Source organism: Esox lucius, chromosome 20 (assembly GCF_011004845.1).
Source record: "Esox lucius isolate fEsoLuc1 chromosome 20, fEsoLuc1.pri, whole genome shotgun sequence".
Taxonomy (NCBI): Eukaryota; Metazoa; Chordata; class Actinopteri; order Esociformes; family Esocidae; genus Esox; species Esox lucius.
In genome coordinates this window covers 39,815,856-39,842,766 of record NC_047588.1, presented here as the reverse complement: position 1 = coordinate 39,842,766, position 26,911 = coordinate 39,815,856, and the positions used below count along the sequence as shown (strand labels likewise).

Genomic DNA, 26,911 nt, shown 5'->3' with positions numbered 1-26,911 from the left:
TGAAGGTGAAACGGGGTCAAACCCAGTATTAGTATGGTGTTCCTAATAATCCTTTAGTTTATATTCCCTTAACAATCAGTCATTTCTAGCTACAATAGTAATTTAAAACATTAACATTGTCTACAATATATTTCTGATCAATTTGAGGTTGTTTTAATGGAGAAAAAAATTGCTTATCTTTTGAAAACAATACAATTCTAACGTTTTAAGGAACCTTTTGTAGTGTATACAAAAGGTTCCAAATGCATAGCCACATTGGTGACATTTCAAGCAAGCTGTGGGGAGAGCTTATGTCATGTTTCTAACTCCATTACAGACACCCCTTTTAAACTCCCTAAACAGCAAGCTACCTCAGTCGTCAAGCTGAGCTCAACTTACAATCCGGATCAATGCACTAGTGAAACAGACACCAAACGTGTTGTTGTTAACAGTATACATTCTCAGAAAGTTGTTTGCATTGCTAATTAGCCGTAGCCATGGAGTCAACATTGGGGAGAACCAAATCAGCCGGGGGTCTGGGGGTCTTTTTTTATGTTTTGACCGTCAGTAGTCACACAATCTGATATCACCGTGTTGGTGTTGTTGTTCCTACAACATCAGAATTAATGTTGCTCCAGGACCAGTATTACAACTGACCTATAGTAAGTTGGTTACCCCAGTCCAAAAACAGAATATTCCCCTGCCCCCCACCCTTTGACATAACCCTAAACTCAAAGACTCAAACAAAATAAATAATAATAAAATAAAAAACTTCCCAGGGACACACAAAACAGGTTGAACAGGGACTAAACAACTGACTAGGCAAAACACCAAACAAAACACCACAGCAATACATACTCACATGAAACAGGACAGAGTGAGATGTATGCGCCAAAACTAAGTGATGTATGAATGAACAAAGAGTCTGCCAATCAAAAGGGTATGTGTCCATGTCCACTTGTGTGGGATAAAGCGTAAGAGACTCCATGGGAGAACCAGCTGACTGGGTTTTTAAACCAGGGATGTGTGATGTAATTGGTTAAAGGATAAAAGGAACAGGTGGTGCAATTAGGAGGACTGTCCACTGATTGCTCCACCTCAGCAGTCAGGCAATGCACCCATGACTGCCAGGTGGGAAACACCAACGAGCACAATCAAGAACATAAAGAACACCTGGGGAGATGTCAGGAGGGGAAAAACACAAATGGGTACCTGCATGCGTAACACTCCCACACTTAAAAGAGCAAACCTACTATGGTATGCGACTCAAGACATGAAAAGAATATAGAATACTATTCAACGTGCAAAGGCATCCACACAGGATAGAAAATAAATGTTATGTCACTAAACACGAGACAAAGCATCTGCCAGTACCTTTTCAGAACCCTCTTTGTAACAAATTATAGTTTTGCCCAATGCATAAGGCGTTGGTTCTGGTTGTACATACGGTGGAGAAAAACTAAGGGGTTTTAAGGTCTGTAAACACTATCACTGGCAGAGCACTGGAACCAACATAGACTTCGAAGTACTGCAGAGCAACAACAAAGCAAGAGCTTCTTGTTCAATGGTTGAATAGTTGGTCTGACACTGGATACATTTCAGAGAAAAATAACACAGGATGGTCCACTCCAATTTGGTCTGCCGGAAGAAGAACAGTACCAGCACCTCTGGCACTAGCATCTACCTCTTGTTTGAAAGGTTGCTCGAAATCCGGAGCAGCTAGAACAGGGTTACTACACAGCAGTGCTTTGGCAGTGTTGAAAGCAGCTTGACAATCTGTAGACCAGACAAATGTTCTCGCTGGACTGAGTAAATCCATCAGCGGAGCGACTACTGCAGAGAAGTTCTGACAGAAACGACGGTAGTAGCCAACCATTCCGAAAAAACGGCGTAGCTCTCGTCTGGTAGCCAACCATTCCTAAAGAACGGCGTAGCTCTCATCTGTTATTAGTCAACCATTCCTAAAGAACAGCATAGTTATCGTCTGCTAGTAGGTGCAGGGAAGGTAGTAATAGCTGAGACCTTGGTTTCAACAGGGCACACCTGACCCTGGCCAACTTGTTTGCCATGATACGTAACGGTGGCTTTCACAAACTCACACTTTGCCAAGTTCAGGTAAGAGAAGCAGCTGGTAGACGTTCACACACTATCTTTAGTGTACGGACATGATCTGTCCACTCGGTTGAACAGACCATCAGGTCATCAATGTAGGCACTACAGTTAGGGACTCCAGGTAATACCTTCTGTTGGAAGGTGGCTGGTGCGTTTCGCATTCCAAAGCCATGACATTTTATTGTATTCCAGGAAGTTGTCCGGGGTCACAAAGGCTGAGATGTCAGAGGCACGTGGGGTTAACGGCACCTGCCAGTAACCTTTTAGGAGATCTAACTTTGTTACATGAGTAGCAGCACCCACAGTGTCAATACAGTCGTCCAGTCTGGGCAACGGGTACGAGTCAGGCACTGTGACAGCATTGACCTTTCGATAATCCGTACATAACCTGGATGTGCCATCAAGTTTGGGAACCAGAATGCACAGAGAACTCAGTGGACTTAAACTTGGCACAGCCAGGTCATTCTCCAGCAAGTAATTTACTTCTTCCTTCATTATCTTCCGTTTGGAAGCATTGACCCAATAGGCATGTTGCTTGGTAGGTGCAGCATTTTCAACATTTATGCTCTAACATGTTTGTGCATTTAGGAACATCACTAAAAAGCCAAGGATAGCCTTGTAACAGCTTCACAATGTTATCTGCCTGTCCCTCGGTTAAATGACCTAGACTAGATGGAAGAGACAGCAACATTTCTGAGTTGGTGGTTCATGTCATGGTAATTCCATTGATCGACACTCTTAAAGGAGTAAGAAACAGAGACAATATTCTCTGGGCACAATTAACAGTTTTTATTTGCAAATAAGAGAGACGCGTCAACCGCTTACAAACATAATCGTTCGAGGAGTCTCTGACTCCACACATGCACAATCCGTATTTATTACAGTAAAGAGGGGTGTGGTAAGATGCTGTCCAGCAGTCCTATGTCAATAAAACACATTCCCTTTGTTATGTTACTACCTGAGCTTCACACAAAGGACAAGCTCTCCTTCCCCACATAGGTAACTTCTTCAATTCTAAGAGTTCTTACAGCATCTGGACAGACAATAGATGCCCCCTATGCAAATACCAGATCCTCCACATTCCTTTTCTAATTTGAATAAGGGGCTCTCAGTCCTTTAATCAGTGAGAATACATTGGTTAGAAACATTTCCACAACACGCACAGCTGCTTAGTATTGCCCAACTCCAAACCTTCTTTGCCAGCTTCATTAATATGCACGTCCACTATACCAGCAGTAGCAATAGAGGAGACGGCAGTTTCTGCCGCCAACTCTGGACTGTCTATTTGGGTGATGGGTATGGTGTGGTACGTCTTTAACATGTTAATGTGGCACACACGGGATTGACGTTTTCTATCAGGAGTTTGTATCATGTAATCAGTTTTACTTAGTTTCTTTTCAATCATATAAAGACCCGAGATATGGGCTGACAATAATGCTCCTGGTACAGGCAACAACACAAGAACCTGGTCACCCGGCTGCAGAGGACGAGAAACAGCATGTTTATCATAATGACGTTTCTTACATCTCTGCGAGGAAGACAGGGCTTCCTTTGCCAGTGCACAGACACCATGTAGGCACTCACGAAAGCGACTCACGTAGTCTAATACATTGTCCTTTGCACACAATCCTTCTGATAACAAACTGATCCTTAAGGACTTTCATAGGTCCTCTGACTGTGTGTCCAAACACCAGTTCAGCCGGGCTGAACCCTAGGGATTCCTGTTCCGTCTCACGGACAGCAAACAAAACTAGAGTAATGCCCTCCCAATCCTTCTCGGATTCCAAACCTTATTCATGGAGCATAGATTTCAGCGTCTAATGCCACCATTCAAGCGCACTCTGAGACTCTGGGTGATATGCGCTTGACACAGGATGCGTTATTGACAAGGGCTTTAACAAATGTTTGAAAACCATAGAAAGAAAATGTGTACTTTTTCAGTTTGTACCTCCTTAGGTAACCCAAATGTTGAAAATAATTTAATCAAGGCTTTGCTCATCACCGGAGCAGTAATCCTTCAGAATGGCCTCTGGGTATCATGTGGCCACACACATAATCATCAACAGAAACTGGTTACCAGCTTTTGTTTTCGGTAATTGTCCAACACAATCCATTACCACCTGTTCGAACAGTTCGCCTATGGCAGGTTTGGGACAAAGAGGAGCGGGAGGAATAACTAGTCTTTTTTTGTTTACTCTGTCTTAGTATTTCACATTCATATTTAATCATTTATGTATCAATATATTGGGGGGGGGGACATTTCGAGCATATTTGAATATAGGGGGGGATGTGTGTCCCCCAATATATATTGTAGTTACGGCCTTGCTGTAGCTATTGCAGTTACTGTTAACGTTAGCTAGCCAGGTAAAGTTAGCTAACCAGCTACAGCCGCTAACATTTCCTGGTTTCTAGCTTGATCATTAAGTTGCTAGCTTTACCTGATGATTAGCTATACCGTTAATAAGTTAATAATACTGTTATTGTATGCTGTCTTTTACATCCATCTAAACCTGTCATAAATTACATAATTTTTCCAGAAAGTATTTTTTTTTATTGTTTGTTGTGAATTAGAATTTCCACAACAATGGTCAATTATTTTTATTGTATTTTTTGCTTGAGTGATGCATATGTTTCTGCTGTGTGTGTGTGTGTGCGCGCATTTGTATATTCAGACTCAGAGGGAGGAGTGGGTGTCATTCAGTAAAGGATAAAAGAGAGGCAAAGCTCAGGGTTGGTCGGAAGGCTGACCTGACAAGGTCACGCACAGGACCAAGGAAGAAAACCTCTGAATTTTTCACTGTTATTACAAATGGAGGAACATGGAGATGACCAATACTGTTTTCAAGATGGAAACTCTTCTTGCAGAAAGGATTCACTGTCAACATATATTTACATAACACTATACATCTTCTTCTCATTGATTTCAGTTGTTACAGTATTTTTAAACCTACTGGTGATCATCTCTATCTCTCACTTCAAGCATCTCCACACTCCAACCAACCTGCTCATCCTCTCTCTGGCTGTGTCAGATCTCCTGGTGGGACTCATCGTGATACCTGCAATTACTGTCGCAATATTGGAGCCATGCTGGGTTCTTGGAGAATATTTTTGTGCATTGCTTATTTATGTAACTTATACATGTACTTCAATATCTCTTGGCAATTTGGTCTTAATATCTATCGACCGCTATGTTGCTGTGTGTGATCCATTAATGTACTTCTCAAGAATAACAACAAACAGAATGAGTTACTGTATAGTCATTACCTGGTGTAGTTCTATCATATATAATGCTGTTCTAATTAAAATATCTGTAAATGTACAGGTACCCAGTAGATGTTTTGTAGAATGTTATTTTGTTGAAGGATTTGTTTGGAGTATGATATTTGACTTTGTTTTCACAATGGTTCTCCCATGCTCTATTATTATAACACTTTATTTAAAAATATTTTTTGTGGCCAGATCACAGGCCAGAAAGGTTTTTTCTAAAGGGGCTGCCACTGTATCTGGTGCTACAACAGTACAGGCAAGTAAGTCTGAGAGAAAAGCAACAAAAACTCTAGCTGTTGTGATTTTTCACTATCTCATGTGTTGGATTCCAGTGTATTTTATCCAATATGTTTACTTACAAAGTGGTGATACTTCATTAGCTTTCATACTGTTTCTGCTAGTTTTTAATTCTTTTATTAATCCAATAATTTATGCTTTATTTTATCCATGGTTCAAAGTGACAGCAAAACGTATTTTAACCCTGAACTTAGGTCATGGATAGTTCCAATGTTTTATTCCTAAATTTTACAAACTGATTGAATCAGATTGATATAAAGGAATCACACAAGCTTGTTATATGAATGGCAGTATTGATTTTAGACTGTTCTTGATATTCCAAACACCAAATTCTGTGGTTGTTCCATGTTTTTAATTAATATTTGAGTATTCTAATAGTCAAGAACCTTTGAATCTAGTGGCTCAATTAGGACACACTGCTTTCAGCAAGTATAACATAATAGAATGGGGCTGATATCAGATATGTTGGGTCTTAATACCAATGCTACACATAGAAGTTATCCGCTGAGTCTCTAGAACAAGAAAAAACAAACAGTAACTGTAAAATGCAAGCAAGAGATCTTTACATTTACGAATACATTTCATTTGTGTGTTATTTAAATAATTAATAAGGTTTCTAAGACGCATACATTTAATTCTAATAATAATTACTGGACCAGCTAAGAGAATGGAAAAACCTCTAGGAATAGTGCACACTGTGATTTTGATGATGTGTTCTAGAGTGATTTTGAGACAATATTTGCAATTGTACTGTTTGTCCAAATAAATTGTACTTGCTGTTGATTTATTTATTATATACAATTATAATCCAACCACCTGCAATAGGATTGTGATTTTTTTAAGATGCATTGCATAAAATCCTGCTTTTACCTTTTCAAGACTGAATTTTAAACAGGGGTGTGACTTGTCTCCTCATTCCTTTCCGAACAAGACTAGTATTAACTAGTCCAAGGTGGTTTAGGAGAGCAGAGATAGTACTGTGAGTGTGAAACTACACAATGAATGCAAACTGATAGATATATTGAGAATATGTCTGCCACCCAAAAAAAAGTCTTAGAGCAGTTTGTTGAAAAACATATTCCACACATTAGCTAAATCTGTTATCTGTAGTAAATGACGATGGCTTCTATTACTTTTGGGATTTATTACCGTGGTTGGCAGGACAGTCAAAGTTTTTGACAGGCAGAACTACCTGTATGATGTATGATAAGGCGATATGATAGGTTGGGACTTCCGTAATGACCAGGCAGAACCAGGAAGACCTACCTGTTTGATGTATGATAAGGCGATATGATAGGTTGGGACTTCCGTAATGACCAGGCAGAACCAGGCAGACCTACCTGTATGATGTATGATAAGGCGATATGATAGGTTGGGACTTCCGTAATGACCAGGCAGAACCAGGCAGACCTACTTGTATGATGTATGATAAGGCGATATGATAGGTTGGGACTTCCGTAATGACCAGGCAGAACCAGGCAGACCTACTTGTATGATGTATGATAAGGCGATATGATAGGTTGGGACTTCTGTTATGACTTGGGCATGTCCACTGAATGATTTAAGATGGGTTTGTAGAAATATGACATTCAGTGCAAACTGATAGAAAGCCGTTTCAATTGATCAAACTCATTTTACACAAATACACATTTTAGTGCCCAGGAAATTTCTCAAAATAGGTTCCAACCAAAGTTAATGATTAATAAAATCACCTTTGCTAGGTGCATTTAAGTAATTAAAACAATATTTCAACTTTATTACAAAATCACAACCATTTCTGTTTTTCAGCTTTGCTGATTAAGTTTTGATTGTAAAGCCTTTGAAATTAAAAACATGTAATACAATATTACATTTAGAATGTTGTTCAGTAAACTTTCTAAAAACACTACAAGCATTCTTTGAAACTAAATGGGAAAAAAATTATTTTGAACTGGTCAATTTAAAAACTGACATTGATCACTGCCTTGAATACTAACCCGATTCCAAAAAAGTTGGGACACTGTACAAATTGTACTGCATCACATACAGGAATGATACTGTAATGGAAATCACAACAAGGGCTCAGGAATACTTCCAGAAAACATTGTCTGTGAACACCATCCACCGTGCCATTCACCGTTGCCGGCTAAAACTCTATAGGTAAGAAAATAAGCCGTATCAAAACAGGATCCAGAAGCACAGGCGTTTTCTCTGGGCCAAAGATCATTTAAAATAGACTGTGGCAAAGTGGAAAAGTGTTCTGTGGTCAGACGAATCAAAATTTGAAGTTTATTTTGAAAAACTGGGATGCCATGTCATCTGGACTGAAGAGGACAAGGACAACCCAAGTTATCAGCACTCAGTTCAGAAGCCTGCATCTCTGATGGTATGGGGCTGCATGAGTGCGTGTGGCAAGGGCAGCCTACACATCTGGAAAGGCACCATCAATGCTGACAGTTATATCCAAGTTCTAGAACAACATATGCTCCCATCCAGACGTCGTCTCTTTCAGGGAAGACCTTGCATTTTCCAACATGACAATGCCGGACCACATACTGCATCAATTACAATGTCATGGCTGCATAGAAGAAGGATCCGGGTAGTGAAATGGCCGGCCTACAGTCCAGATCTTTCACCCATAGAAAACATTTGGAGCATCATAAATCATCATATGCCACACAATGGTAAACATGGCCATGTCCCAACTTTTTTGAGATGTGTTGATGCCGTGAAATTTAAAATCAACTTATGTTTCCCTTAAATTGATACATTTTCTCAGTTTAAACATCATCTATGTTGTATTCTGAATAAAGTATTGACATTTGAAACTTCCACATCATTGCATTCTGTTTTTATTCACAATTGTACAGTGTCCCAAATTTTTTGGAATTGGGTTTGTACTTAAATGACCCATCAACATCCTCTTTTGCTTTAACATCCGGGAAAGTTTAAAAGATCCATCTTAATTCTTCCAGTCTCTCATTGGTGGAGGGAATGATCATCTGTTAGGCCTCGCCAATGAATATCTAAACACTGTGTTTCGTGGGCATAGGGGAAATCCTCACGAACATGCCTGGGTTTCACATAGACTACACCACTGCCTAAAGACCTAGACCATTGCTGATCATTAACTAATAACATTTCTTCATGGATATATACAAAATCCAATTTGAGATCTGATCCATTATTCAACTGAGTCGGATAATGGTGGCCACGGATCTCGGATTGGTGTGCTAATATCTGAAATACTAGTGTATTATTATACACAGACCGAGACCAAGGTCTCCTTTACAGCTGGGCCCTGTGTTTACATGTTTACACATGTCTTGTCTGGTTTATGCTTCTACTGAGCTTGCAACATTGTTTCCTTTGGCTACAATATATTATTTGCAGTTGCAATGGATATTACATACACTGCTGACTTTGTGTGAGGTGACGGAAAAATTACTTTCAGAAGCATAGCAGCTCTGGAAGCAAGTTAATGTAATTATTCTAGCCTACTATAAGACATCTCACATGTACCTTTATAGACCTATATGTGCAGAGGCCTGGGGCCCAGGGGTTGAAAATCTGATCTGAAGTTTGGAGGGGACACTTTTCACAAGGGCAATTCTTGAGTGGGACATCAAAAGTAGTGCCGTAATACACTAATGTTTAGTTTGCCCACTACTGTAGCGCTGCAAATTCAGATATTGTATGTGAACCCTACCAACACAAAACAAACGTATTGGATTAACCTCACGCATTGAGAGTCTTTCAGACAGTAGACATGAACACTGTCACCTTGCGAGCTAAGAAACACTACATAAATAGCATTTAAAGCTTCTATCATTGACTCAAATTCAAACATCTGCAATGTTTGATGTTACTGTACCTTGCTAGCAAATGTCAGCTAACCGCTAGCGAAGATAAAGTCTGACCTGTAAGTCAATGCAGCGAAAATGAAGGCTGGTGACGGTTAGAAACATGTTTTATTGAATTGAGTGGTATTTTTGAAACTTAAAACCACGCTATTAAGTGTCTACAATCAGCACAAGTGTGTTAATTGCGTCTTCCCAATATTATTAAAATGAAATAGTTATATTTACAGTGATATATTGGGGGGGGGGGGGGGGGGGGGATCATAGTTTTCCCCAGGACAGGGTGTGTGTCCCCGTCCCAACCGAGATTTCCGCCTATAAGGTATATGCTCAAGCAATTGTCTATTTAACAAATGAATGGAAGCTTGTGAATTAGCAGGAGAGAGTGTATTTTGGAGAGAGAGATCCATAGTGCATTCTTACAACACAAGACCACTTGTCTGAACATTATAGTTTAGAGAGAACTTTCTGAAAAAATTTAACTGTATTGCATAAACCTTGACACATGGAAGTAAAAGCAATTTGATGGGTTTATGTGGGATTAGAACAGTCATTTTTTGTCTTTCAGATAAATTTGTGTCTCATGTATTTCGACACAATTTACATCTGATTAATCCTCATCTCTGGTATATTTGAGGATCGGAAATGGCCGACCTCGGATTCCACTCTCGTTGGCAATAAATGGCAGTTAAATTCACACTAAAAACTAAAGATTATGGCAAAAATCACCTCACTTGTGAATTGATCCAAGCAGAGTTCATGTTCTCTTCATGACCCACACATTGTGAGGATGTCCAACATCAATCATATAAGACATCACCTTAATGTGGGTCATCTGGGACACAATGCAATCAATGTGGTCAGCCAGGTGGTGGCTGGGACAACCTGCCAAGGCCTCCAGGCCTGGAGTAGGGTCTGGGACAGGTGGTGGATGGCCTCTGAAGTCCTCCAGACCAGCTAGGGGAGCCAGGACAGCAGGGGACACCAGGACAGCAGAGTGCGCCACCACAGGAGGGGGCAGCAGATAGAGGCTCCTTCCCCCGAGGCAGGACGGGGCATCACAGCAGAGGACGGGCCACGGAACAGAGCTTAGAGCAGCGGCAGCAATAGAACAGGCCAGGCAGGACTCTGGGCAGCGGCAGGCCACAGAGCAGGCCTTGGGTGCTTCCCTGCAACTTCCATATTTTCAAGGATGGTCACAATATTTCCTATTGACTTAGGACGACCATAATATCACACGCCCTATATTGTCCTATATTAAATTACTCAGAATCTGCAAAGAGATGTATTTCCATATCTATCTGTCTGTGAGGATGAGGGACAGACAAAGCGGACACAGCAACATCCAATCCTGTCGTACATTGCATCACATCTTCACAGATTATTTGTTTGTCCTTTGTTGTTGTTGGTGTGCTCCCTTGTGAGTGTTTGTGTGTAGGGATACTCTGAGGAGGGAGTGAAACTCAGGGATAAAAAGAGAGGAAGAGTTCTGAGTTTGTCAGAAGGCTGAGCTGACAGGGTCACACACAGGAACAAGCAGGAGGAGGAGCTCAGCATTTTACCCTTTATTACAAATGGAGGAACATGAAGATGACCCGTACTGTTATCAAGATGGAAACTCTTCTTGCAGAAAGGATTTACTGTCAATGTCTACCTACATGACACTGTACATATTTTTCTCATTGATTTCAGCGGTTACAGTATTTTTGAACCTACTGGTGATCATCTCTATTTCTCAAATCAAGCAGCTCCAAACTCCAACCAACCTGCTCATCCTCTCTCTGGCTGTGTCAGATCTCCTGGTGGGACTCATTGTGATACCAGCAATGACTGTAGCAACACTAGAACCATGCTGGGTTCTTGGGGAATATTTCTGTGCATTGCTTATTTACACTAATTATTTGTGTACTTCTTTATCTCTCGGCAGTTTAGTCTTAATATCTATTGACCGCTACGTTGCTGTGTGTGATCCATTAATGTACCACTCAAAAATAACAACCACAAGAACTAAATGCTGTATAGCCATTACCTGGTGTTGCTGTATCATATATAATGCTGTTCTAATTAAAGTATCTGTAAATGTACAGGTACCTAGTAAATGTTTTGAAGAATGTTATTTTGTTCAAGGATTTGTCAGGAGTATGGTAATTGACCTTGTTATTTCATTCATTATCCCATGCTCTATTATCATTACACTTTATTTGAAAATACTTTTCGTGGCCAGATCTCAGGCCAGGAAAATATTATCAAATGGGCCTTGTACTCTGTCTAGTGTTACAGCTGTACAGGCAAATTCATCTGAGAAAAAAGCAGCAAAAACTCTAGCCATTGTGATTTTTCATTATCCTGTTTGTTGGATTCCCCTTTATTTCATCCAATATGTTTACATAGCGAGTGGGGATTCATCGGTAGCATTCATGTTATTTCTTGTACTTGTTAATTCTTTTATAAATCCAATAATTTATGCTTTCTTTTATCCATGGTTCAAAGTGACAGCTAAACGTATTTTAACTCTGACCTTTAGGCATGTGTAGTTGCAATGTATTTATTCCTGAATTTGAAAAACATAGGTTTGATATACATATTTAGATTACTCTGTATTCTTGTATCTGCTTTCATGTAACAATATACTGACATTACTTATTTCAGTTACATGTTGTCTTCATAGATGAGGTGTTGATACACAATTATTTGACTAGATTGGAACATATTCACATGAACTAACTGAAAAAGGGCATAGTGTTTTTGTGTGAAAGTCAGTATTCATTTAAGATTGTATGTTCCAAGCACCAAAGTATATTGTAGTTCATGCTATGTAATGACGACATACAAATTCAATCAAGTAAAGTAGGCGTTGATTACCTCACAAATCGTTCTACATTCACCTAAAGGATTATTAAGAACACCATACTAATACTGTGTTTGACCCCCTTTTGCCTTCAGAACTGCCTTAATTCTACGTGGCATTGATTCAACAAGGTGCTAAAAGCTTGAATCAGTCTGCCCATTCTCCTCTGACCTCTAGCATCAACAAGGCATTTTCGCCCACAGGACTGCCGCATACTGGATGTTTTTCCCTTTTCACACCATTCTTTGTAAACCCTAGAAATGGTTGTGCGTGAAAATCCCAGTAACTGAGCATATTGTGAAATACTCAGACCGGCCCGTCTGGCACCAACAACCATGCCACTCTCAAAATTGCTTAAATCACCTTTCTTTCCCATTCCGTTTGGAATTCAGGAGATTGTCTTGAGCAAGACCACACCCCTAAATGCACTGAAGCAACTGCCATGTGATTGGTTGATTTGTTCATTGCATTAATGAGAAATTGAACAGGTGTTCCTAATAATCCTTTAGGAGAGTGATATGTTAATGTCATGCTCTAAGTGCTCAGTTAGGACACATTGTTTTCAGGAAGCATAGAATGTAGAATGGTGCTACACTTATGGAACAATCAAGAATCTATGCTGTGTACATGTTTCTGTTAAACTCACTTCTAACTACATGTCATCAAACATTCAAAAGAAATGTAGGCAATTATAGATCATTTTATGTGAAGGGAGATGAGAAACTCATGGTCTGTACGCAATTGAATTATCAGAACAGTTTATTTACAGTTGTCTGAGGTTTACATACAGCTAAGCCAAATACATTTATACTTAGTTGTTCACAATTCCTGACATTTAATCATAATAAAAATTCCCTGTCTTAAGTCAGTTAGGATCACCACTTTATTTTTAGAATGAGAAATGTCAGAATAATAGTAGAGAGAATGATTGATTTCAGCTTTTATTTCTTTTATCACATTCCCAATGGGTCAGAAGTGTACATACATTCAAATAGTACTTGGTAGCATTGCCTTTAAATTGTTTAACTTGCGTCAAACGTTATGGGTTGCCTTCCACAAGCTTCCCACAATAAGTTGGGTTATTTTTGGCCTATTCCTCCTGACAGAACTGGTGTAACCGAGTCAGGTTTGTAGGCCTCCTTGCTTGCACACGCTTTTTTTTTCTCCAAAAGGATTGAGGTCAGGGCTTTGAGGTGGCCACTCCAATACCTTGAGTTAAGATGAACACGTAACGAGTAGTTATGGGACGCCTGAAGCGACGCATCGCTACGTGCTTTGAGATTTTCTAGCGAGACAGATTTCCCCCTCTCAGATTTCAAAAGAAAACGCCCCTTAGAAGACGCATGAAGCTTCGTCTCTGTGCTGTTGTAATGGTCCCTTCCTGAAGGGGCCATTCCGCTTCGTGTTTTCTGTGTTTCCTTGTCTTGTCCTTGTATGGTCTTTCCTGTTCTTGTTTCTGTTCAACGGTATATTCAGTTCACCTGTGTTTTAGCCCCCACCTGTGTTTTAGGTCCCTACTCCTGTCCCGCGGCCTGCCCCGGTCCCTACTCCTGTCCCGCGGCCTGCCCCGGGCCCTACTCCGGTCCCTACTCCTGTCCCGCGGCCTGCCCCGGTCCCTACTCCTGTCCCGCGGCCTGCCCCGGTCCCTACTCCGGTCCCTACTCCTGTCCCGCGGCCTGCCCCGGTCCCTACTCCTGTCCCGCGGCCTGCCCCGGCCCCTACTCCGGTCTCGCGGCCTGCCCCGGTCCCTACTCCTGTCCCGCGGCCTGCCCCGGTCCCTACTCCGGTCCCTACTCCTGTCCCGCGGCCTGCCCCGGTCCCTACTCCTGTCCCGCGGCCTGCCCCGGCCCCTACTCCGGTCTCGCGGCCTGCCCCGGTCCCTACTCCTGTCCCGCGGCCTGCCCCGGCCCCTACTCCTGTCCCGCGGCCTGCCCCGGCCCCTACTCCTGTCCCGCGGCCTGCCCCGGCCCCTACTCCTGTCCCGCGGCCTGCCCCGGCCCCTACTCCTGTCCCGCGGCCTGCCCCGGCCCCTACTCCTGTCCCGCGGCCTGCCCCGGACCCTACTCCTGTCCCGCGGCCTGCCCCGGACCCTACTCCGGTCCCGCGGCCTGCCCCGGTCCCTGTTCCAGTTCCGCTACCGGTCCCAGCCCCTGCTGCCCTGGAGAGGCAGCCAGCGCCCCCTGCTGCCCTGGAGAGGCAGCCAGCGCCCCCTGCTGCCCTGGAGAGGCAGCCAGCGCCCCCTGCTGCCCAGTGTCCGCCAGCTCCCCCTGCTGCCCAGTGTCCGCCAGCTCCCCCTGCTGCCCAGGGTCCGCCAGCTCCCCCTGCTGCCCAGGGTCCGCCAGCTCCCCCTGCTGCCCAGGGTCCGCCAGCTACCCCTGCTTCCCAGTGTCCGCCAGCTACCCCTGCTTCCCAGTGTCCGCCAGCTCCCCCTGCTTCCCAGTGTCCGCCAGCTCCCCCTGCTTCCCAGTGTCCGCCAGCTCCCCCTGCTTCCCAGTGTCCGCCAGCTCCCCCTGCTGCCCAGGGTCCGCCCGAGCCGCCCCAGGAGGATTGGTGGCCCGAGCCGCCCCAGGAGGATTGGTGGCCCGAGCCGCCCCAGGAGGATTGGTGGCCCGAGCCGCCCCTGGAGGATTGGTGGCCCGAGCCGCCCCTGGAGGATTGGTGGACCGAGCCGCCCCTGGAGGATTGGTGGCCCGAGCCGCCCCAGGAGGATTTGTCGCCTGAGCCCGCCGGTGACTGGCGGCATCGCCCCGCGGCGCCCTCTCCAGCCCTGGAGCCGCCACCTCCTCCCGCGGCACCCTCTCCTGCCCGGACACCGCCGCCTCGTCCCGCGGCGCCCTCTCCTGCCCAGGCGTCGCCGCCTCGTCCCGCGGCGCCCTCTCCTGCCCAGGCGTCGCCGCCTCGTCGGCTCCTGAACCTCCGCCGGCCTCCCCGGCTCCTGAACCTCCGCCGGACACCCCGGCTCCTGAACCTCCGCCGGTCACCCCGGCTCCTGAACCTCCGCCGGCCTCCCCGGCTCCTGAACCTCCGCCGGCCTCCCCGGCTCCTGAACCTCCGCCGGCCTCCCCGGCTCCTGAACCTCCGCCGGACACCCCGGTTCCTGAACCTCCGCCGGTCACCCCGGCTCCCGGAACTCCGCCCGCCTCCCCGGCTCCCGGAACTCCGCCCGCCTCCCCGGCTCCCGGAACCCCGCCGGTCCCCCCGGCTCCCGACGCCCCGCATGGTCCCGGCCCGCCTCCGACCCTCCCTGGACCCGGCGCTCCCTGCTCCCGCCTGTCCCGGCTGGGGCTCCTGGGTCCTTGGGGCCGCCGGATCGGGGCTCTGCTGGGGGTCTCCCTTGTGTTCCGGTCCCTGGTCCCCGTCCTGGGGCCGTGTCTCCGCCTTGGTGCCCTGCCCGTCCCCCCCTTTGGGCGTTTGGGCGCGTCCGGGGGTCCGCGCCTTTGGGGGGGGGGGTACTGTAATGGTCCCTTCCTGAAGGGGCCATTCCGCTTCGTGTTTTCTGTGTTTCCTTGTCTTGTCCTTGTATGGTCTTTCCTGTTCTTGTTTCTGTTCAACGGTATATTCAGTTCACCTGTGTTTTAGCCCCCACCTGTTTCTGTTCTCCTCGTTTTCTCAGTGTATTTAGTTCAGCCCTTTTCTCCTTGTCATTGTGGGTCATTGTGTGTGTATATGTTGTGTACACCTCCTGTGCTCCTGTGCTCCTGTGCTCCTGTGCTCCTGTGCCCCATTGGACTTTTTGTAGTGCCCGGCACTCAGTTTAGTTATTCATTCTTTTTTTGTTTAATAAAAGGGGGAAACCCTTCGAACTTCTGCATTTGCCTCCGTCTCCTTATCAACCAGCGTGACAGCTGTATCATCTGATTTGCTCGCTTTTGAGTCCAGTTTGAGTAGGCTATATAAGGAAGTTAAATGCTGTTCATTTTCGAGAGTGGGCAAAAATTGTTTGATGACTAAATAGATATTGTTAATTGTGAAATTTTTGGAATGGACCCATCTAGAAAAAAAATTGTGTTCCTCATTAAAAATGTACAAGATATACATTTCCCTTTTACAAAAGCACTGTTCTTCCCTCACTGTCCAATTAGAAAGCTCAGTTGCCAGTTTAAAACACATGTAACAGCCCACACAAAATGTAATCTCCATTTCTTTACTCACTGATTAAACATGCGCTTTTACATTCAGTATTTACATATTATTTATGCAAATAAAAACAAACGTTTAGAAAAAAATAAGAATACATAAACAGGCTGAACAGGCTTTTGTAAAAAACAAAACATTTTACACAATACAGTTTATATTGCTTAAAGTTATAGCTTATTCACTATATTGAATTTGCATTGCGAGTGATGTGACTGATGTGAGTCCTTCTGTTGCGCCAATGCAACGTCATCACGCTAATCATTATTTGACCTGCTAATAATGATTTCAACTAGTAGGTGTCCTCAATTTACATTATGTCTTTTTGTCATTTAGCAGACGACTTACAGTTAATGCAGTCTTTTAAAAATGGTTAGGTTGGACAACAACACAGCTCCCTAAAAGTCAATAAAAGCATTAACCAACATGTTGCTAATTTGATAATGATTCACATAGCCCTTTCAGCCAGTAAACCCGAGTGGTAATTGGTCAGCAGCGCATCAGAAGATATCCTATCACCAGGTCAGATGGCACATCTCTACTTAAGTCAGGTTACTCAGTCGTATATTGATGGCTGTACTAGCATGCATGTTCCGGGGTCATTTTTGCTGCTATCCGTGATTCGCATGGGCTGAACGTGCTGTCTTTGTTGGGTACGGGGATATTCCTCCCAGTGCCGGTGATCTTTGGGTCGTGGTGCCTGGTGGTAGCGTGGCCATTGGCATCTGTCACAAAGGGTTCTTCGATTTCCTGCTGGAGGCTGAGTCGGTTCGGTGCGGCGTGCAGTGACTTCCCCCAGTCTTGCTTGGAGCTCTCTGGAGCGCTTCTGTCCTACGGAAACGGAGAGTGACGCACTTGATAGCAGGGAGGAAGTGCAGAGTCCCTGGCCCAATCCCACATGTCCACACTCACAGACTTTTAGGGGGGAAATTGGGATTGGGCCCCTGTGTACTTTGGGTGACGCCGTGTTTGTAGTTGTAGTAGAAAATGTGGCGCATCCCTGGTGCGAATTGCGGTGTTGTTATTTCAAACATGGTGGAAAAATTCGCATTTGGATCTTGCGTGCTTCACTTACGGGCATGCATGTGGCTGTCTTGTCCGTGGGGTTGGTATCCGTGTCAGGTGTTGGCGTTGGCTAGTTTGGGTAGCTGGAGGTGGTACGATGTCAACAGATGAGCAAGTAAGTATTGTGGCACTGAGGTAGTAAAGGACAGGGGTTAGCGGATGTAATTGACCTTATTCACCGCGCCTCCATCTTGAAATCCAAAACGAGGCTAGGGGGTACACTCTAAACCGGAAGTTCATTGACAGAGCGCAGCAGCGGGCGTCTGTCATCATGGCGATACCTGTGTGGACATCAAATCTTTCATGTCTTCCCGAAATAACAGTGGACTATGTCGAAAAATGGGCCAATAAGGACTGCATGATTCCCCGGGCTGCTTTCTGAAAGGATACAGCAACTGGATCGAGGGATATATGCACAACGTGGAAGGTAATGCACGGACGATCACTGCTTTTTTTCAGAAATCAACATTAGTTAACGTTATACTTTTAAAGTTAGCTTGTTAGCTAGATAAAACAACAGGACGTGACAACATTACTAGCTGATGCTAAGCATTGTTAAGATATATTAACCACACCAGGCTGACTGTTATTTTGAGTGTTAACAATAAATTATTTTACCGACAGTCAAGAGGAGCGAGACAGTCAGTGTGAGAGCTAAGTCTTTTCGCTCAATGCGAAAAAACGAGGCACCTTACAACATTCAGGTATCATGATTGTGGATAAACTGCTCAGTTTGAGGAGTGGTGCCACTGCTAGAACAAATACGCTTGCTAAACGTTCAAATGTTCATCTTGATCGTTCATATCAACAGTTCATCTTGATTGTTCATATCAACAGTTCATCTTTCCCTGCTAGACTAAAAATAACATGTTATGTGCAGTTGATGTGATCTTTAGCTAAAAGTGTATTGGAACCATCAGTCAAAATAGCTTGTTTCCAAAGTGTTCCTAAGTATAAGTTAATTTGTTTGCAGGCATGGGTTGCTCAGTTCACATAGCGATGTTACGTAGGGTTGGGGAAGGTACTATTCAGGTCTCACAGATGCTAAAAACGAATCAGTAATGTCGTCTACTGGGATGCACAAACCCAGTAAAATTGATGTTTTTTAAACGTAGTTGTGTGCTTAACATGGTCTAGATTAGCAATGGTTATTATCATAAACAGGCACAGATCACCTCTTGTTTATATTTTGCTGTAAGACACGGCTACCCACGGCAGGACGTTAGCTGACCAGGCTAGTAAAAAGAGCTTAAAGTTACCCCCGAATCAGCCCTTCGCTTGTTATAACTTAAAAAGGATGGGTGCGTGGCTAATCAAGTCATGTCTATTTAGCCGGAAGGTTTAGCTAGCTATCTCCATGACAGTTAACGTAAATATGGCTAACGTTAGCATTGTAAACTAATTTTAATATCTTACCTTGAAATGGTGACCAGGATCTCTTCTTATTTTATGAATCAATTCACGGCAAAGTACAGGATATTTGGGGAAACGATGGAAGGTTTGACCTGTATAGGATTTCTTTCTCTTTGAAGACATTTGGGAACACAACAATGCGGCGGCATTGTAGGTAACGTTATGACAGATGGGCAGGCCAACGTTACTTCCGTACCCCACAGCCTCGTTTTGGTTTAAAGGAAGTGCCGTAGGTGAATAAGGCGAATTCCTCTTGCTGGTGTGGTGTGGTAGCGCAAATATTCTGCAACTACCGGCCATATAGGTTGCTAGTCCTGTATGGAGCGCGGCTCGTAGTATTATCAGACAGTCACGTTGTGTCTTCTGGCTGCGGTTCAGTGCTATCGGCGTGCTCACATAATAACAGCAGTGAGTTGTGTATTATGGCTTGACAATAACTTGCTAGTTAGCTGGAAAACCAGCTAGCTAGAACTAGGTGGCTAGTCAGCGAACGTAGCTAGTCTCTTCACTGTAAATGGAAAAAAAAAAATCTGCCTATTCCTGCCATTGCACATTATAACTGCTATTTATGTGCCCTTATGTTGTCAGGACACGCACAGTGAAGGTATTCTGTATGAAATACACCTGGAAGAGTATGAGGAATTAATCCAAATATATATATATATATATATTGGAAGAAAAAAAAATGTGGAAGATGGAAAATGTTCTCAAATTATTACAATAAAAACTTCTCAGAGTCAGGTATGACAGTTGATTATTTCATGACAGATTGTTCTGATTATGTATTTCAAGTTTCAAGCTTATATCCTCCTCCAACAGTATTCATCACTGCCCCTGAACACAAGACACTGGCCTTATAAGTTGGAGACAGAGAGACTAGCTTGTCAGCATATGTGTAATTGATCAAACATACAGAGTACAAACCCTTAAAATAATGAATAAATAAGAATGCCAAGAAATACATTTTCTACATGCATAAGCTAAAACACACACCAAAAAACTAAATGTTTTACATTTCAAAAAAAAATTCATGGACAGGCTGAAACTCAAATATAGATCTTTACTGCTATAAACACATTGTTTCCCAAATGTTAACATTATCACAAAAAATGGGGATTGATAAGTGCTAGATCTGGGCTGGTATTTAAGTAAGTGGTGTCAACAGCCATTTCCAAGTGTCCCTCAACCTCAAGTCTGCAAATTACATCATTCCATTGTTTGATGTACATCTATAATGTTTTTAATACTATTTGTTTAGTATATAAAAATACATTTTCTACAATAAAAACACAAACATTCTGATCCCTATGGCTTTCCATGGGACCTTAGACCTTGTTTAGTATTGTGCAATGTGGATCCATATAGAGGCTCTCCCCGCCTAGGAAATCTACATATCATTGAAAGGCGAATCTAACTGGCTACTAGACTTGTCAATCCAACCCACCTGCAATGCTTTTTGAGGCTTTCTACCTAACCTTAACCCATAGTCAGTAATAAAGGTCAGTCCAGCTCCTCCAGGATGGCACATCAATACATGCTGTTGCAAGAAGGTTTGCTGGGTCTCCCAGTACAGTCTCAAGAGATACCAGGAGACCGGTACCATTACACAAGGAGAACTGGAAAGGGCCATCGAAGGGCATTAACCCAGCAGCAGGACCGATATCCTCTCCTTTGAGCGAGGAGGAAGAGGAGGAGCACTGCCTGAGCCCTACAAAATGACATCCATCAGGCTACTGGTGTGCATGTTTCTGACCAAATTGTCAGGAGCATGCCCGAATCTCATCAGGAGCATGCCCAGACGTTGTCGGGAGTGCATACAGGCACATGGAGTTGCTGTGATGAAATTCAAGGAAGTTTGAACATTTTAATTGTTTACTTTGATGAGTCTAAATCCAGCCTTCAGTCAGTTGGTGATTTTGGTTTCCACTGCCCGTTGTTATGTCATGATGTTCTCAACAAATGACACAATGTACCGTAAATATTTTGAATTTATTATTTTGTTCATCAAGACCCGATGTGTGATTTAAGTGTTTCCTGCATTTTTTGGAGAAGTGTATTTTTAAATATAAGTAAGGCTGAAGGACAAGCAAGGTGTACACAAATAAATCCAATCTAATCATGAGTTACATCACACAGTGTGTTCACAAATGGTATGTGTGTCCGACCTTTTCTAAAATCGTGATCTCCCTTGTGCTTGGATGGTGAGAATGTTTTGATGGTGTGTGTGCGCACCTGTGTGTGTGTGCACAAGAGCAAGCATTTTACAGAAACTCATAGATTGAAAGTGGCTGTCAGTCAGGCAGAGATAAAAAGAAAGGAAGAGCTCAGAGTTTGTCAGAAGGCTGACCTGACAGGGTCACACACAGGACCAAGCAGGAGGACCTCAGCATTTTACTATTTTTTACTCATGGAGGAACATGAAGATGCTCAATACTGTTTTCAGGACAGAAACTCTTCTTGCAGAAAGGATTCAATATCATCATCTACTTACATAACACTATATGTCTTCTTTGCGCTTATTTCAATGGTTACCATATTTTTGAACCTGTTGGTGATCATCTCAATTTCTCACTTCAAGCATCTCCACACTCCAACCAACCTGCTCATCCTCTCTCTGGCTGTGTCAGATCTCCTGGTGGGACTCATTGTGATACCAGCAAATACTGTAGCAATATTGGAACCATGCTAGTTTCTCGAGGGACTATTTCTGTGCACTGCTAATGTACACAACTTTTTTATGCACCTCTTTATCTATTGGTAATTTGGTCATGATATCTATTGACCGTTATGTTGCTGTGTGTGATCCACTTTTATATCATTCGAAAATAACAATAACAAGAATTACGATTTGTATAGCCTTTACCTGGTGTTGTTGTATCATATATGATGCTGTTCTTATAAATATCTCAGTAAATGTACAGGTACCCAGTAGGTGTTTTGAAGAATGTTATTTTGTTGAAGGATTTATCTGGAGTATGATCATTGACCTTGTAATTTCAATGGTTTTCCCATGCTCTATTATTGTTACACTTTATTTGAAAATATTTGTGGTGGCCAGATCACAGGCCAGACAGGTATATTCTAAAGGAGCTGCCACTGTGTCTGTTGTTAAAACTGTACAGGCAAATAAGTCTGAAAGAAAAGCAGCAAAAACACTGGGCATTGTGGTGTTTAACTATCTAATTTATTGGATTCCAATTTACTTCATCCAATTTATTTTTTCAGCAAGCCACAATTCGTCATCTGCTTTCTTATGTTTTCTGCCACTTCTAAATTCATTTGTTAATCCAGTAATTTATGCTTTCTTCTATCCATGGTTCAAAGTGACAGCTAAACATATTTTAACTCTGAAGTTAAGTCATGTGTAATTCCTAAATCTGACAAACATAGGTATGATACGTTTAGGTTTTACTGTATTGTTGTTGTAATGTTTTCTTTTATGAAACAAATTATCTTTTTAAATAATAAATACAGTATTTATTTTTAGTCTTATATAACAAATAATATTTGTTCTTGTTCCATGCTATTTAATGTAAGTGTTTCAACAGTAAAGTGCATCTTGAGGATCTTATGAACGCTTCTATGTGTAGGTTAATATCACCATTTTTGTCTAACTGGTACATTTTCCTTTCAACTAGTGTGGCAAATGTTAAAGTACTGTATAAAAGGGCATGATATCAGATATGGTCTAGGTCTCAGGTCCAGGTCTAATACATATCATTCCGGGTAAGTCTTTATAATAACGTTCAGTATTGAATGTGATGTTGTGCCGTTAAAATACGGGCACAAGTGCAGAAATACACAGCAAAAGGTGCTTTTTATAAAGCTTCTCAAGGTTTCTTGGGAAATAAAAGAAGGGTATGTTTTGGTGGTACGAAAAACGCACAAACAAACCATAATTGAAAATAACCCCTAACAGACAGCAGAAAATGGGTGCCTAATACAATGACATAATGAGCAAACTGAAATCAGGTGCGTTTAAGTATTCAATGACACTGACAGGTAGAAAACCGGTGATGTGGATCACTGGAGGGGTGGTGTGGCTCAGGGGCTGGTGGAGACATTACACTGAACGATTTGTAGGGCATATACCAATGTTTTCTCATCATTCCTTTTTACACCCACCTTGTAAGTATTTTCACATTCAAATGCATAATATCATTGGCAGGATGATTAATAAAGGTTCTTATAAACCAGTCCTTTCATGTGGCCTGCCAGGATCTTTACTTTAGTTTCTGCCGTTGCGCAACACGTTTGTAATGAACATAAATATGTCTACAATACTCCCAGATTCTGTTCTGATCGGTGACGTGTTCGCTGGTCCATGTGATCCATGTGATGTGACCTCCCTATTAAATGCAACAGTTAAACTTGAATATATGTGCTAAAGGTACATATACTACGAAGTGATGTCATCTCATCAAACTTTCCACTGATTGGCCAGCTGTCATGTGGAATATTGTCACCTGAGTTTGTGGATGATGATCCATGTGGTGCAGGGAAATCTTCCAAAATTCCAATCTGCATTATAACAATGTTTGTTTGACCAAGACATCACCAACATTTCCGGAACAAAAATTCTCAGCATTTAATCTAAAATGACCTCTCCTCCCTGACTATGGGTCTAACAAAAAGGCAGAAGGACAGAGAAGCAAGGTGGACAAAGCATCATCCAAACCAGTCATAATCACATGTTTGTGTGTTGTTTGTGTACAGACTCAGATAATGGGAAATGTTGCTATTCTATCAGTGTTAAAATAGAGGCAGAACTGAATGTGTGTTTACAGCAACAACCAATCCAGTTAAAAATGACATCATGATTTCACATATGATTTGTTTTTTAACTACACTTTGGAGTCATTGGGGTGACCTCAAAGTGCATGTGGCGTGTGTATGGTATGTTGATTTGTGTGTGTGTTATATGTGTGTGATTTGTAGGTCTAGTTTGTGTGCATGTAAGTGTGCATGTTTCTTTGTAGCGAGACTCCTAAGAGGGGAGTGACAATATGGGATAAATAAAGAGGCAGAGCTCAGAGTTTGTCAGAAGACTGACCTGACAGGGTCACACACAGGACCAAGCAGGAGGAGGACCTCAGCATTTATCCCTTTATTACCAATGGAAGAAAATGAAGATGCTCAATATTGTTTTCAAGATGGAAACTCTTCTTGTGTTAAATCTTCTTTGTCAAAATATTTTTACATAACACTGTACATCTTCTTCTCACTCATTTCAGCGGTTACAGTATTTTTGAACCTACTGGTGATCATCTCCATCTCTCAATTGAAGCAGCTCCACACTCCAACCAACCTGCTCATCCTCTCTCTGGCTGTGTCAGATCTCCTCGTGGGACTTTTTGTGATTCCATCCATGACTGCAGCAATAATGGAGCCATGCTGGGTGCTTGGAGAATATTTCTGTGCTTTGCTTCTTTGCACCACTTTCTTATGTTCTAATTCATCTCTTGGAAATTTGGTCTTAATATCTATTGACCGTTATGTTGCTGTGTGTGATCCTTTAATGTACCACCTGAAAATAACAGCAAAAAAAACGGTGTGTCGTATTTCAATTTTTTGGTGTTTTTGTATCCTATGTGATGCTGTTGTTATAAAAATAACTGTAAATGTACAGGTACCCAGTAGATGTTTTGAAGAATGTTTTTTTGTAATTGGAAATATCTGGGTTGAAATATTAGCCCTTTTCATTTCAATGATTGTTCCATGTTCTATTATTATTACACTTTATTTGAAGATATTTGTGGTGGCCAGATCACAGGCCAGAAAGGTCAATTCAAATAAGGCTGTCACTGTACTTGGTGTCAAAACTGCACAGGCAAATAAGTCAGAGAGAAAAGCAGCTAAAACGCTAAGTATTGTGGTTTTTAATTATCTTATTTGTTGGATTCCAATTTACTTTGTCAAATATATTTATTTTGCAAGTGGCAATTCATTATCAACTTTCATATGCTTTCTGCCACTTATTAATTCCTTTATTAATCCAATCATTTATGCTTTCTTCTATCCATGGTTCAAAGTTACAGCTAAACATATTTTAACTATGAAGTTGTGGCATTTGTAGGACTTTTCTTTATGCTGAAATGTGATTAACAGGTTTGATATAGTTATTGCATAATGTATTGCTGTTCTATTAGCTTATGTTTTGTACCAGAACTCTGACATTGTCATCATAGATATACAAGGTGTTGATCATTATTTGACCAGATGTAATGAGTTGCAGAAGGCGTACGCTTATTTGGAAATATGTATTCAAGTCCTTTTAGGTTGATCAAGTCTATTGTTTTTCTAAAATATATTTTGAGGACTAAATGAATGTCTACCATATACATTGTGTAACAGCCCACTCTAGTGGCTTGTTTGGGATACAATGCCTTCAACAAGGGTAGTGAAGTGTATTAATGTATGGGAAAAATCTGATATATTATGAAGTCCAAAAATAAACCATTTATTCACTGGGGGCGAACAGTTTGGAATTATGTACAGATTTAGCTGTTTTGGAAGGAAATTAGTGCTTTTATTCACCCAAGTGGAATTCTACTGATCACAAAGTATACTTAGGACATTAATGATGTAAAAAACAGAAGCATCACTATTTGAATTATTATTATTTTTAATCAAATCTAGACAGTCCCCATTTCCAGCAGCCATCACTCCAATACCTTATCCTTCAGTAATCATGCTAAATTACTCAATTGGTACTAGAAAATCACTTCCCATTATATAAAACACAGCTAAACCTATATTGTCAGTGCACAGTTCTAAAGCCAGCATCTGTGATGGTTAGAGGGGTACATTAGTGCACATGGCATGGATGACTTGCACATCTTTGAAGGCACCATTAATGATGAACAATATATACAGTTTTTGGAGCCACTTATGCTGCCATTCAAAAGTATTTTCAAGGGAAGGCCTTGCTTACAATAGCGTAAAATCAGTGCCATGAGACAAAGCTCTCGTCCTTGCAAAAAGTATTTGTGTACTTGCAAAAAATATTTGCAAACCTGTAGAAAAATATGTGTGTCTCTGTACAAGAAGGTGGGACCAGCTCTGCCAAAACCACCACAGCCAATTAAATCAAATGAAGCCCATCACAGGCATTTCTGTGTCCAGTATCATTGGCCATTTTCGTCTGTCCATCACACAAAGAATGACAGCAAAGAAGAAGGTGAAGAATACCAGACTGCTGTTCAATTGCTATTAATTTAGTAAGCAGTTCCCTAACTATTCTTCAAGTTAACATGATGCCGTTGTTAATGTTAACCATCTGAACACTCAACTTTTTACTAATGTGTTAGGAATGGATAACGAGAGATCCTCCAGTGTGTGTGATGTTTGGTGAATAAGCGCATGGTCGTTCGTTACTGTGGTAACCGTGGAGATGTTTTGTTACTGTAAACATTAAACAGGTTTTTATTTCTTCATAGAAAGACAGTAATATGTTGTTGAACTTACAATATAGTAGTCAAAAGAGAACTTTCTTTTGCTTATTTATTCAAAGCATTGCATCTGGAAAATGATAAACACATTGAAGGTAGAATTAAGGAAATGAACCTGTGCACCATTGTGATAAAACTCTTTGTCTTTCCACACCAGGTTTGTCCTTCTAGTAGTTCTTCAACTTGACCACTGTCGGGGAAGAAGTCAGCATGACAACACCTGTGCAAAACTCGGTATGTATTGGACTCTGTCTTTCTGTGGATGTTTGGCTAAAACTCGGTATGTATTAGACACTGTCTTTCTGTGGATGTTTGGCTAAAACTCGGTATGTATTGGACACTGTGGTTTTCTGTGGATGTTTGGCTGGCCTTTGTCTACAGTCAGTTTCAAAGGAATGGTTGTCACACCAAAGGGTGTGATGACTTCCTGCAAAAGATGTAAGTAAGGGTCTACATGTGATCGGATTGGTAGTTCTCACAAGTTTGCATTCCAACCGTTGATGGTT

General features: G+C 42.2%; 2 protein-coding genes across 2 annotated transcripts; both read left to right on the top strand.

Annotated features, from left to right (window-relative positions):
- Positions 1-4,900: 4,900 nt before the first annotated feature.
- Positions 4,901-5,860, top strand: LOC114829711 (trace amine-associated receptor 13c-like). The gene is made up of 2 exons (XM_029115521.2): positions 4,901-5,342; positions 5,760-5,860. Exons 1-2 carry the CDS (start codon positions 4,901-4,903, stop codon positions 5,858-5,860), a joined length of 543 nt encoding a protein of 180 aa, XP_028971354.2.
- Positions 5,861-22,907: 17,047 nt separating this feature from the next.
- LOC117593493 (trace amine-associated receptor 8c-like) lies at positions 22,908-25,030 on the top strand. The gene is made up of 3 exons (XM_034288887.1): positions 22,908-22,926; positions 24,189-24,342; positions 24,892-25,030. Exons 1-3 carry the CDS (start codon positions 22,908-22,910, stop codon positions 25,028-25,030), a joined length of 312 nt encoding a protein of 103 aa, XP_034144778.1.
- Positions 25,031-26,911: the final 1,881 nt, after the last annotated feature.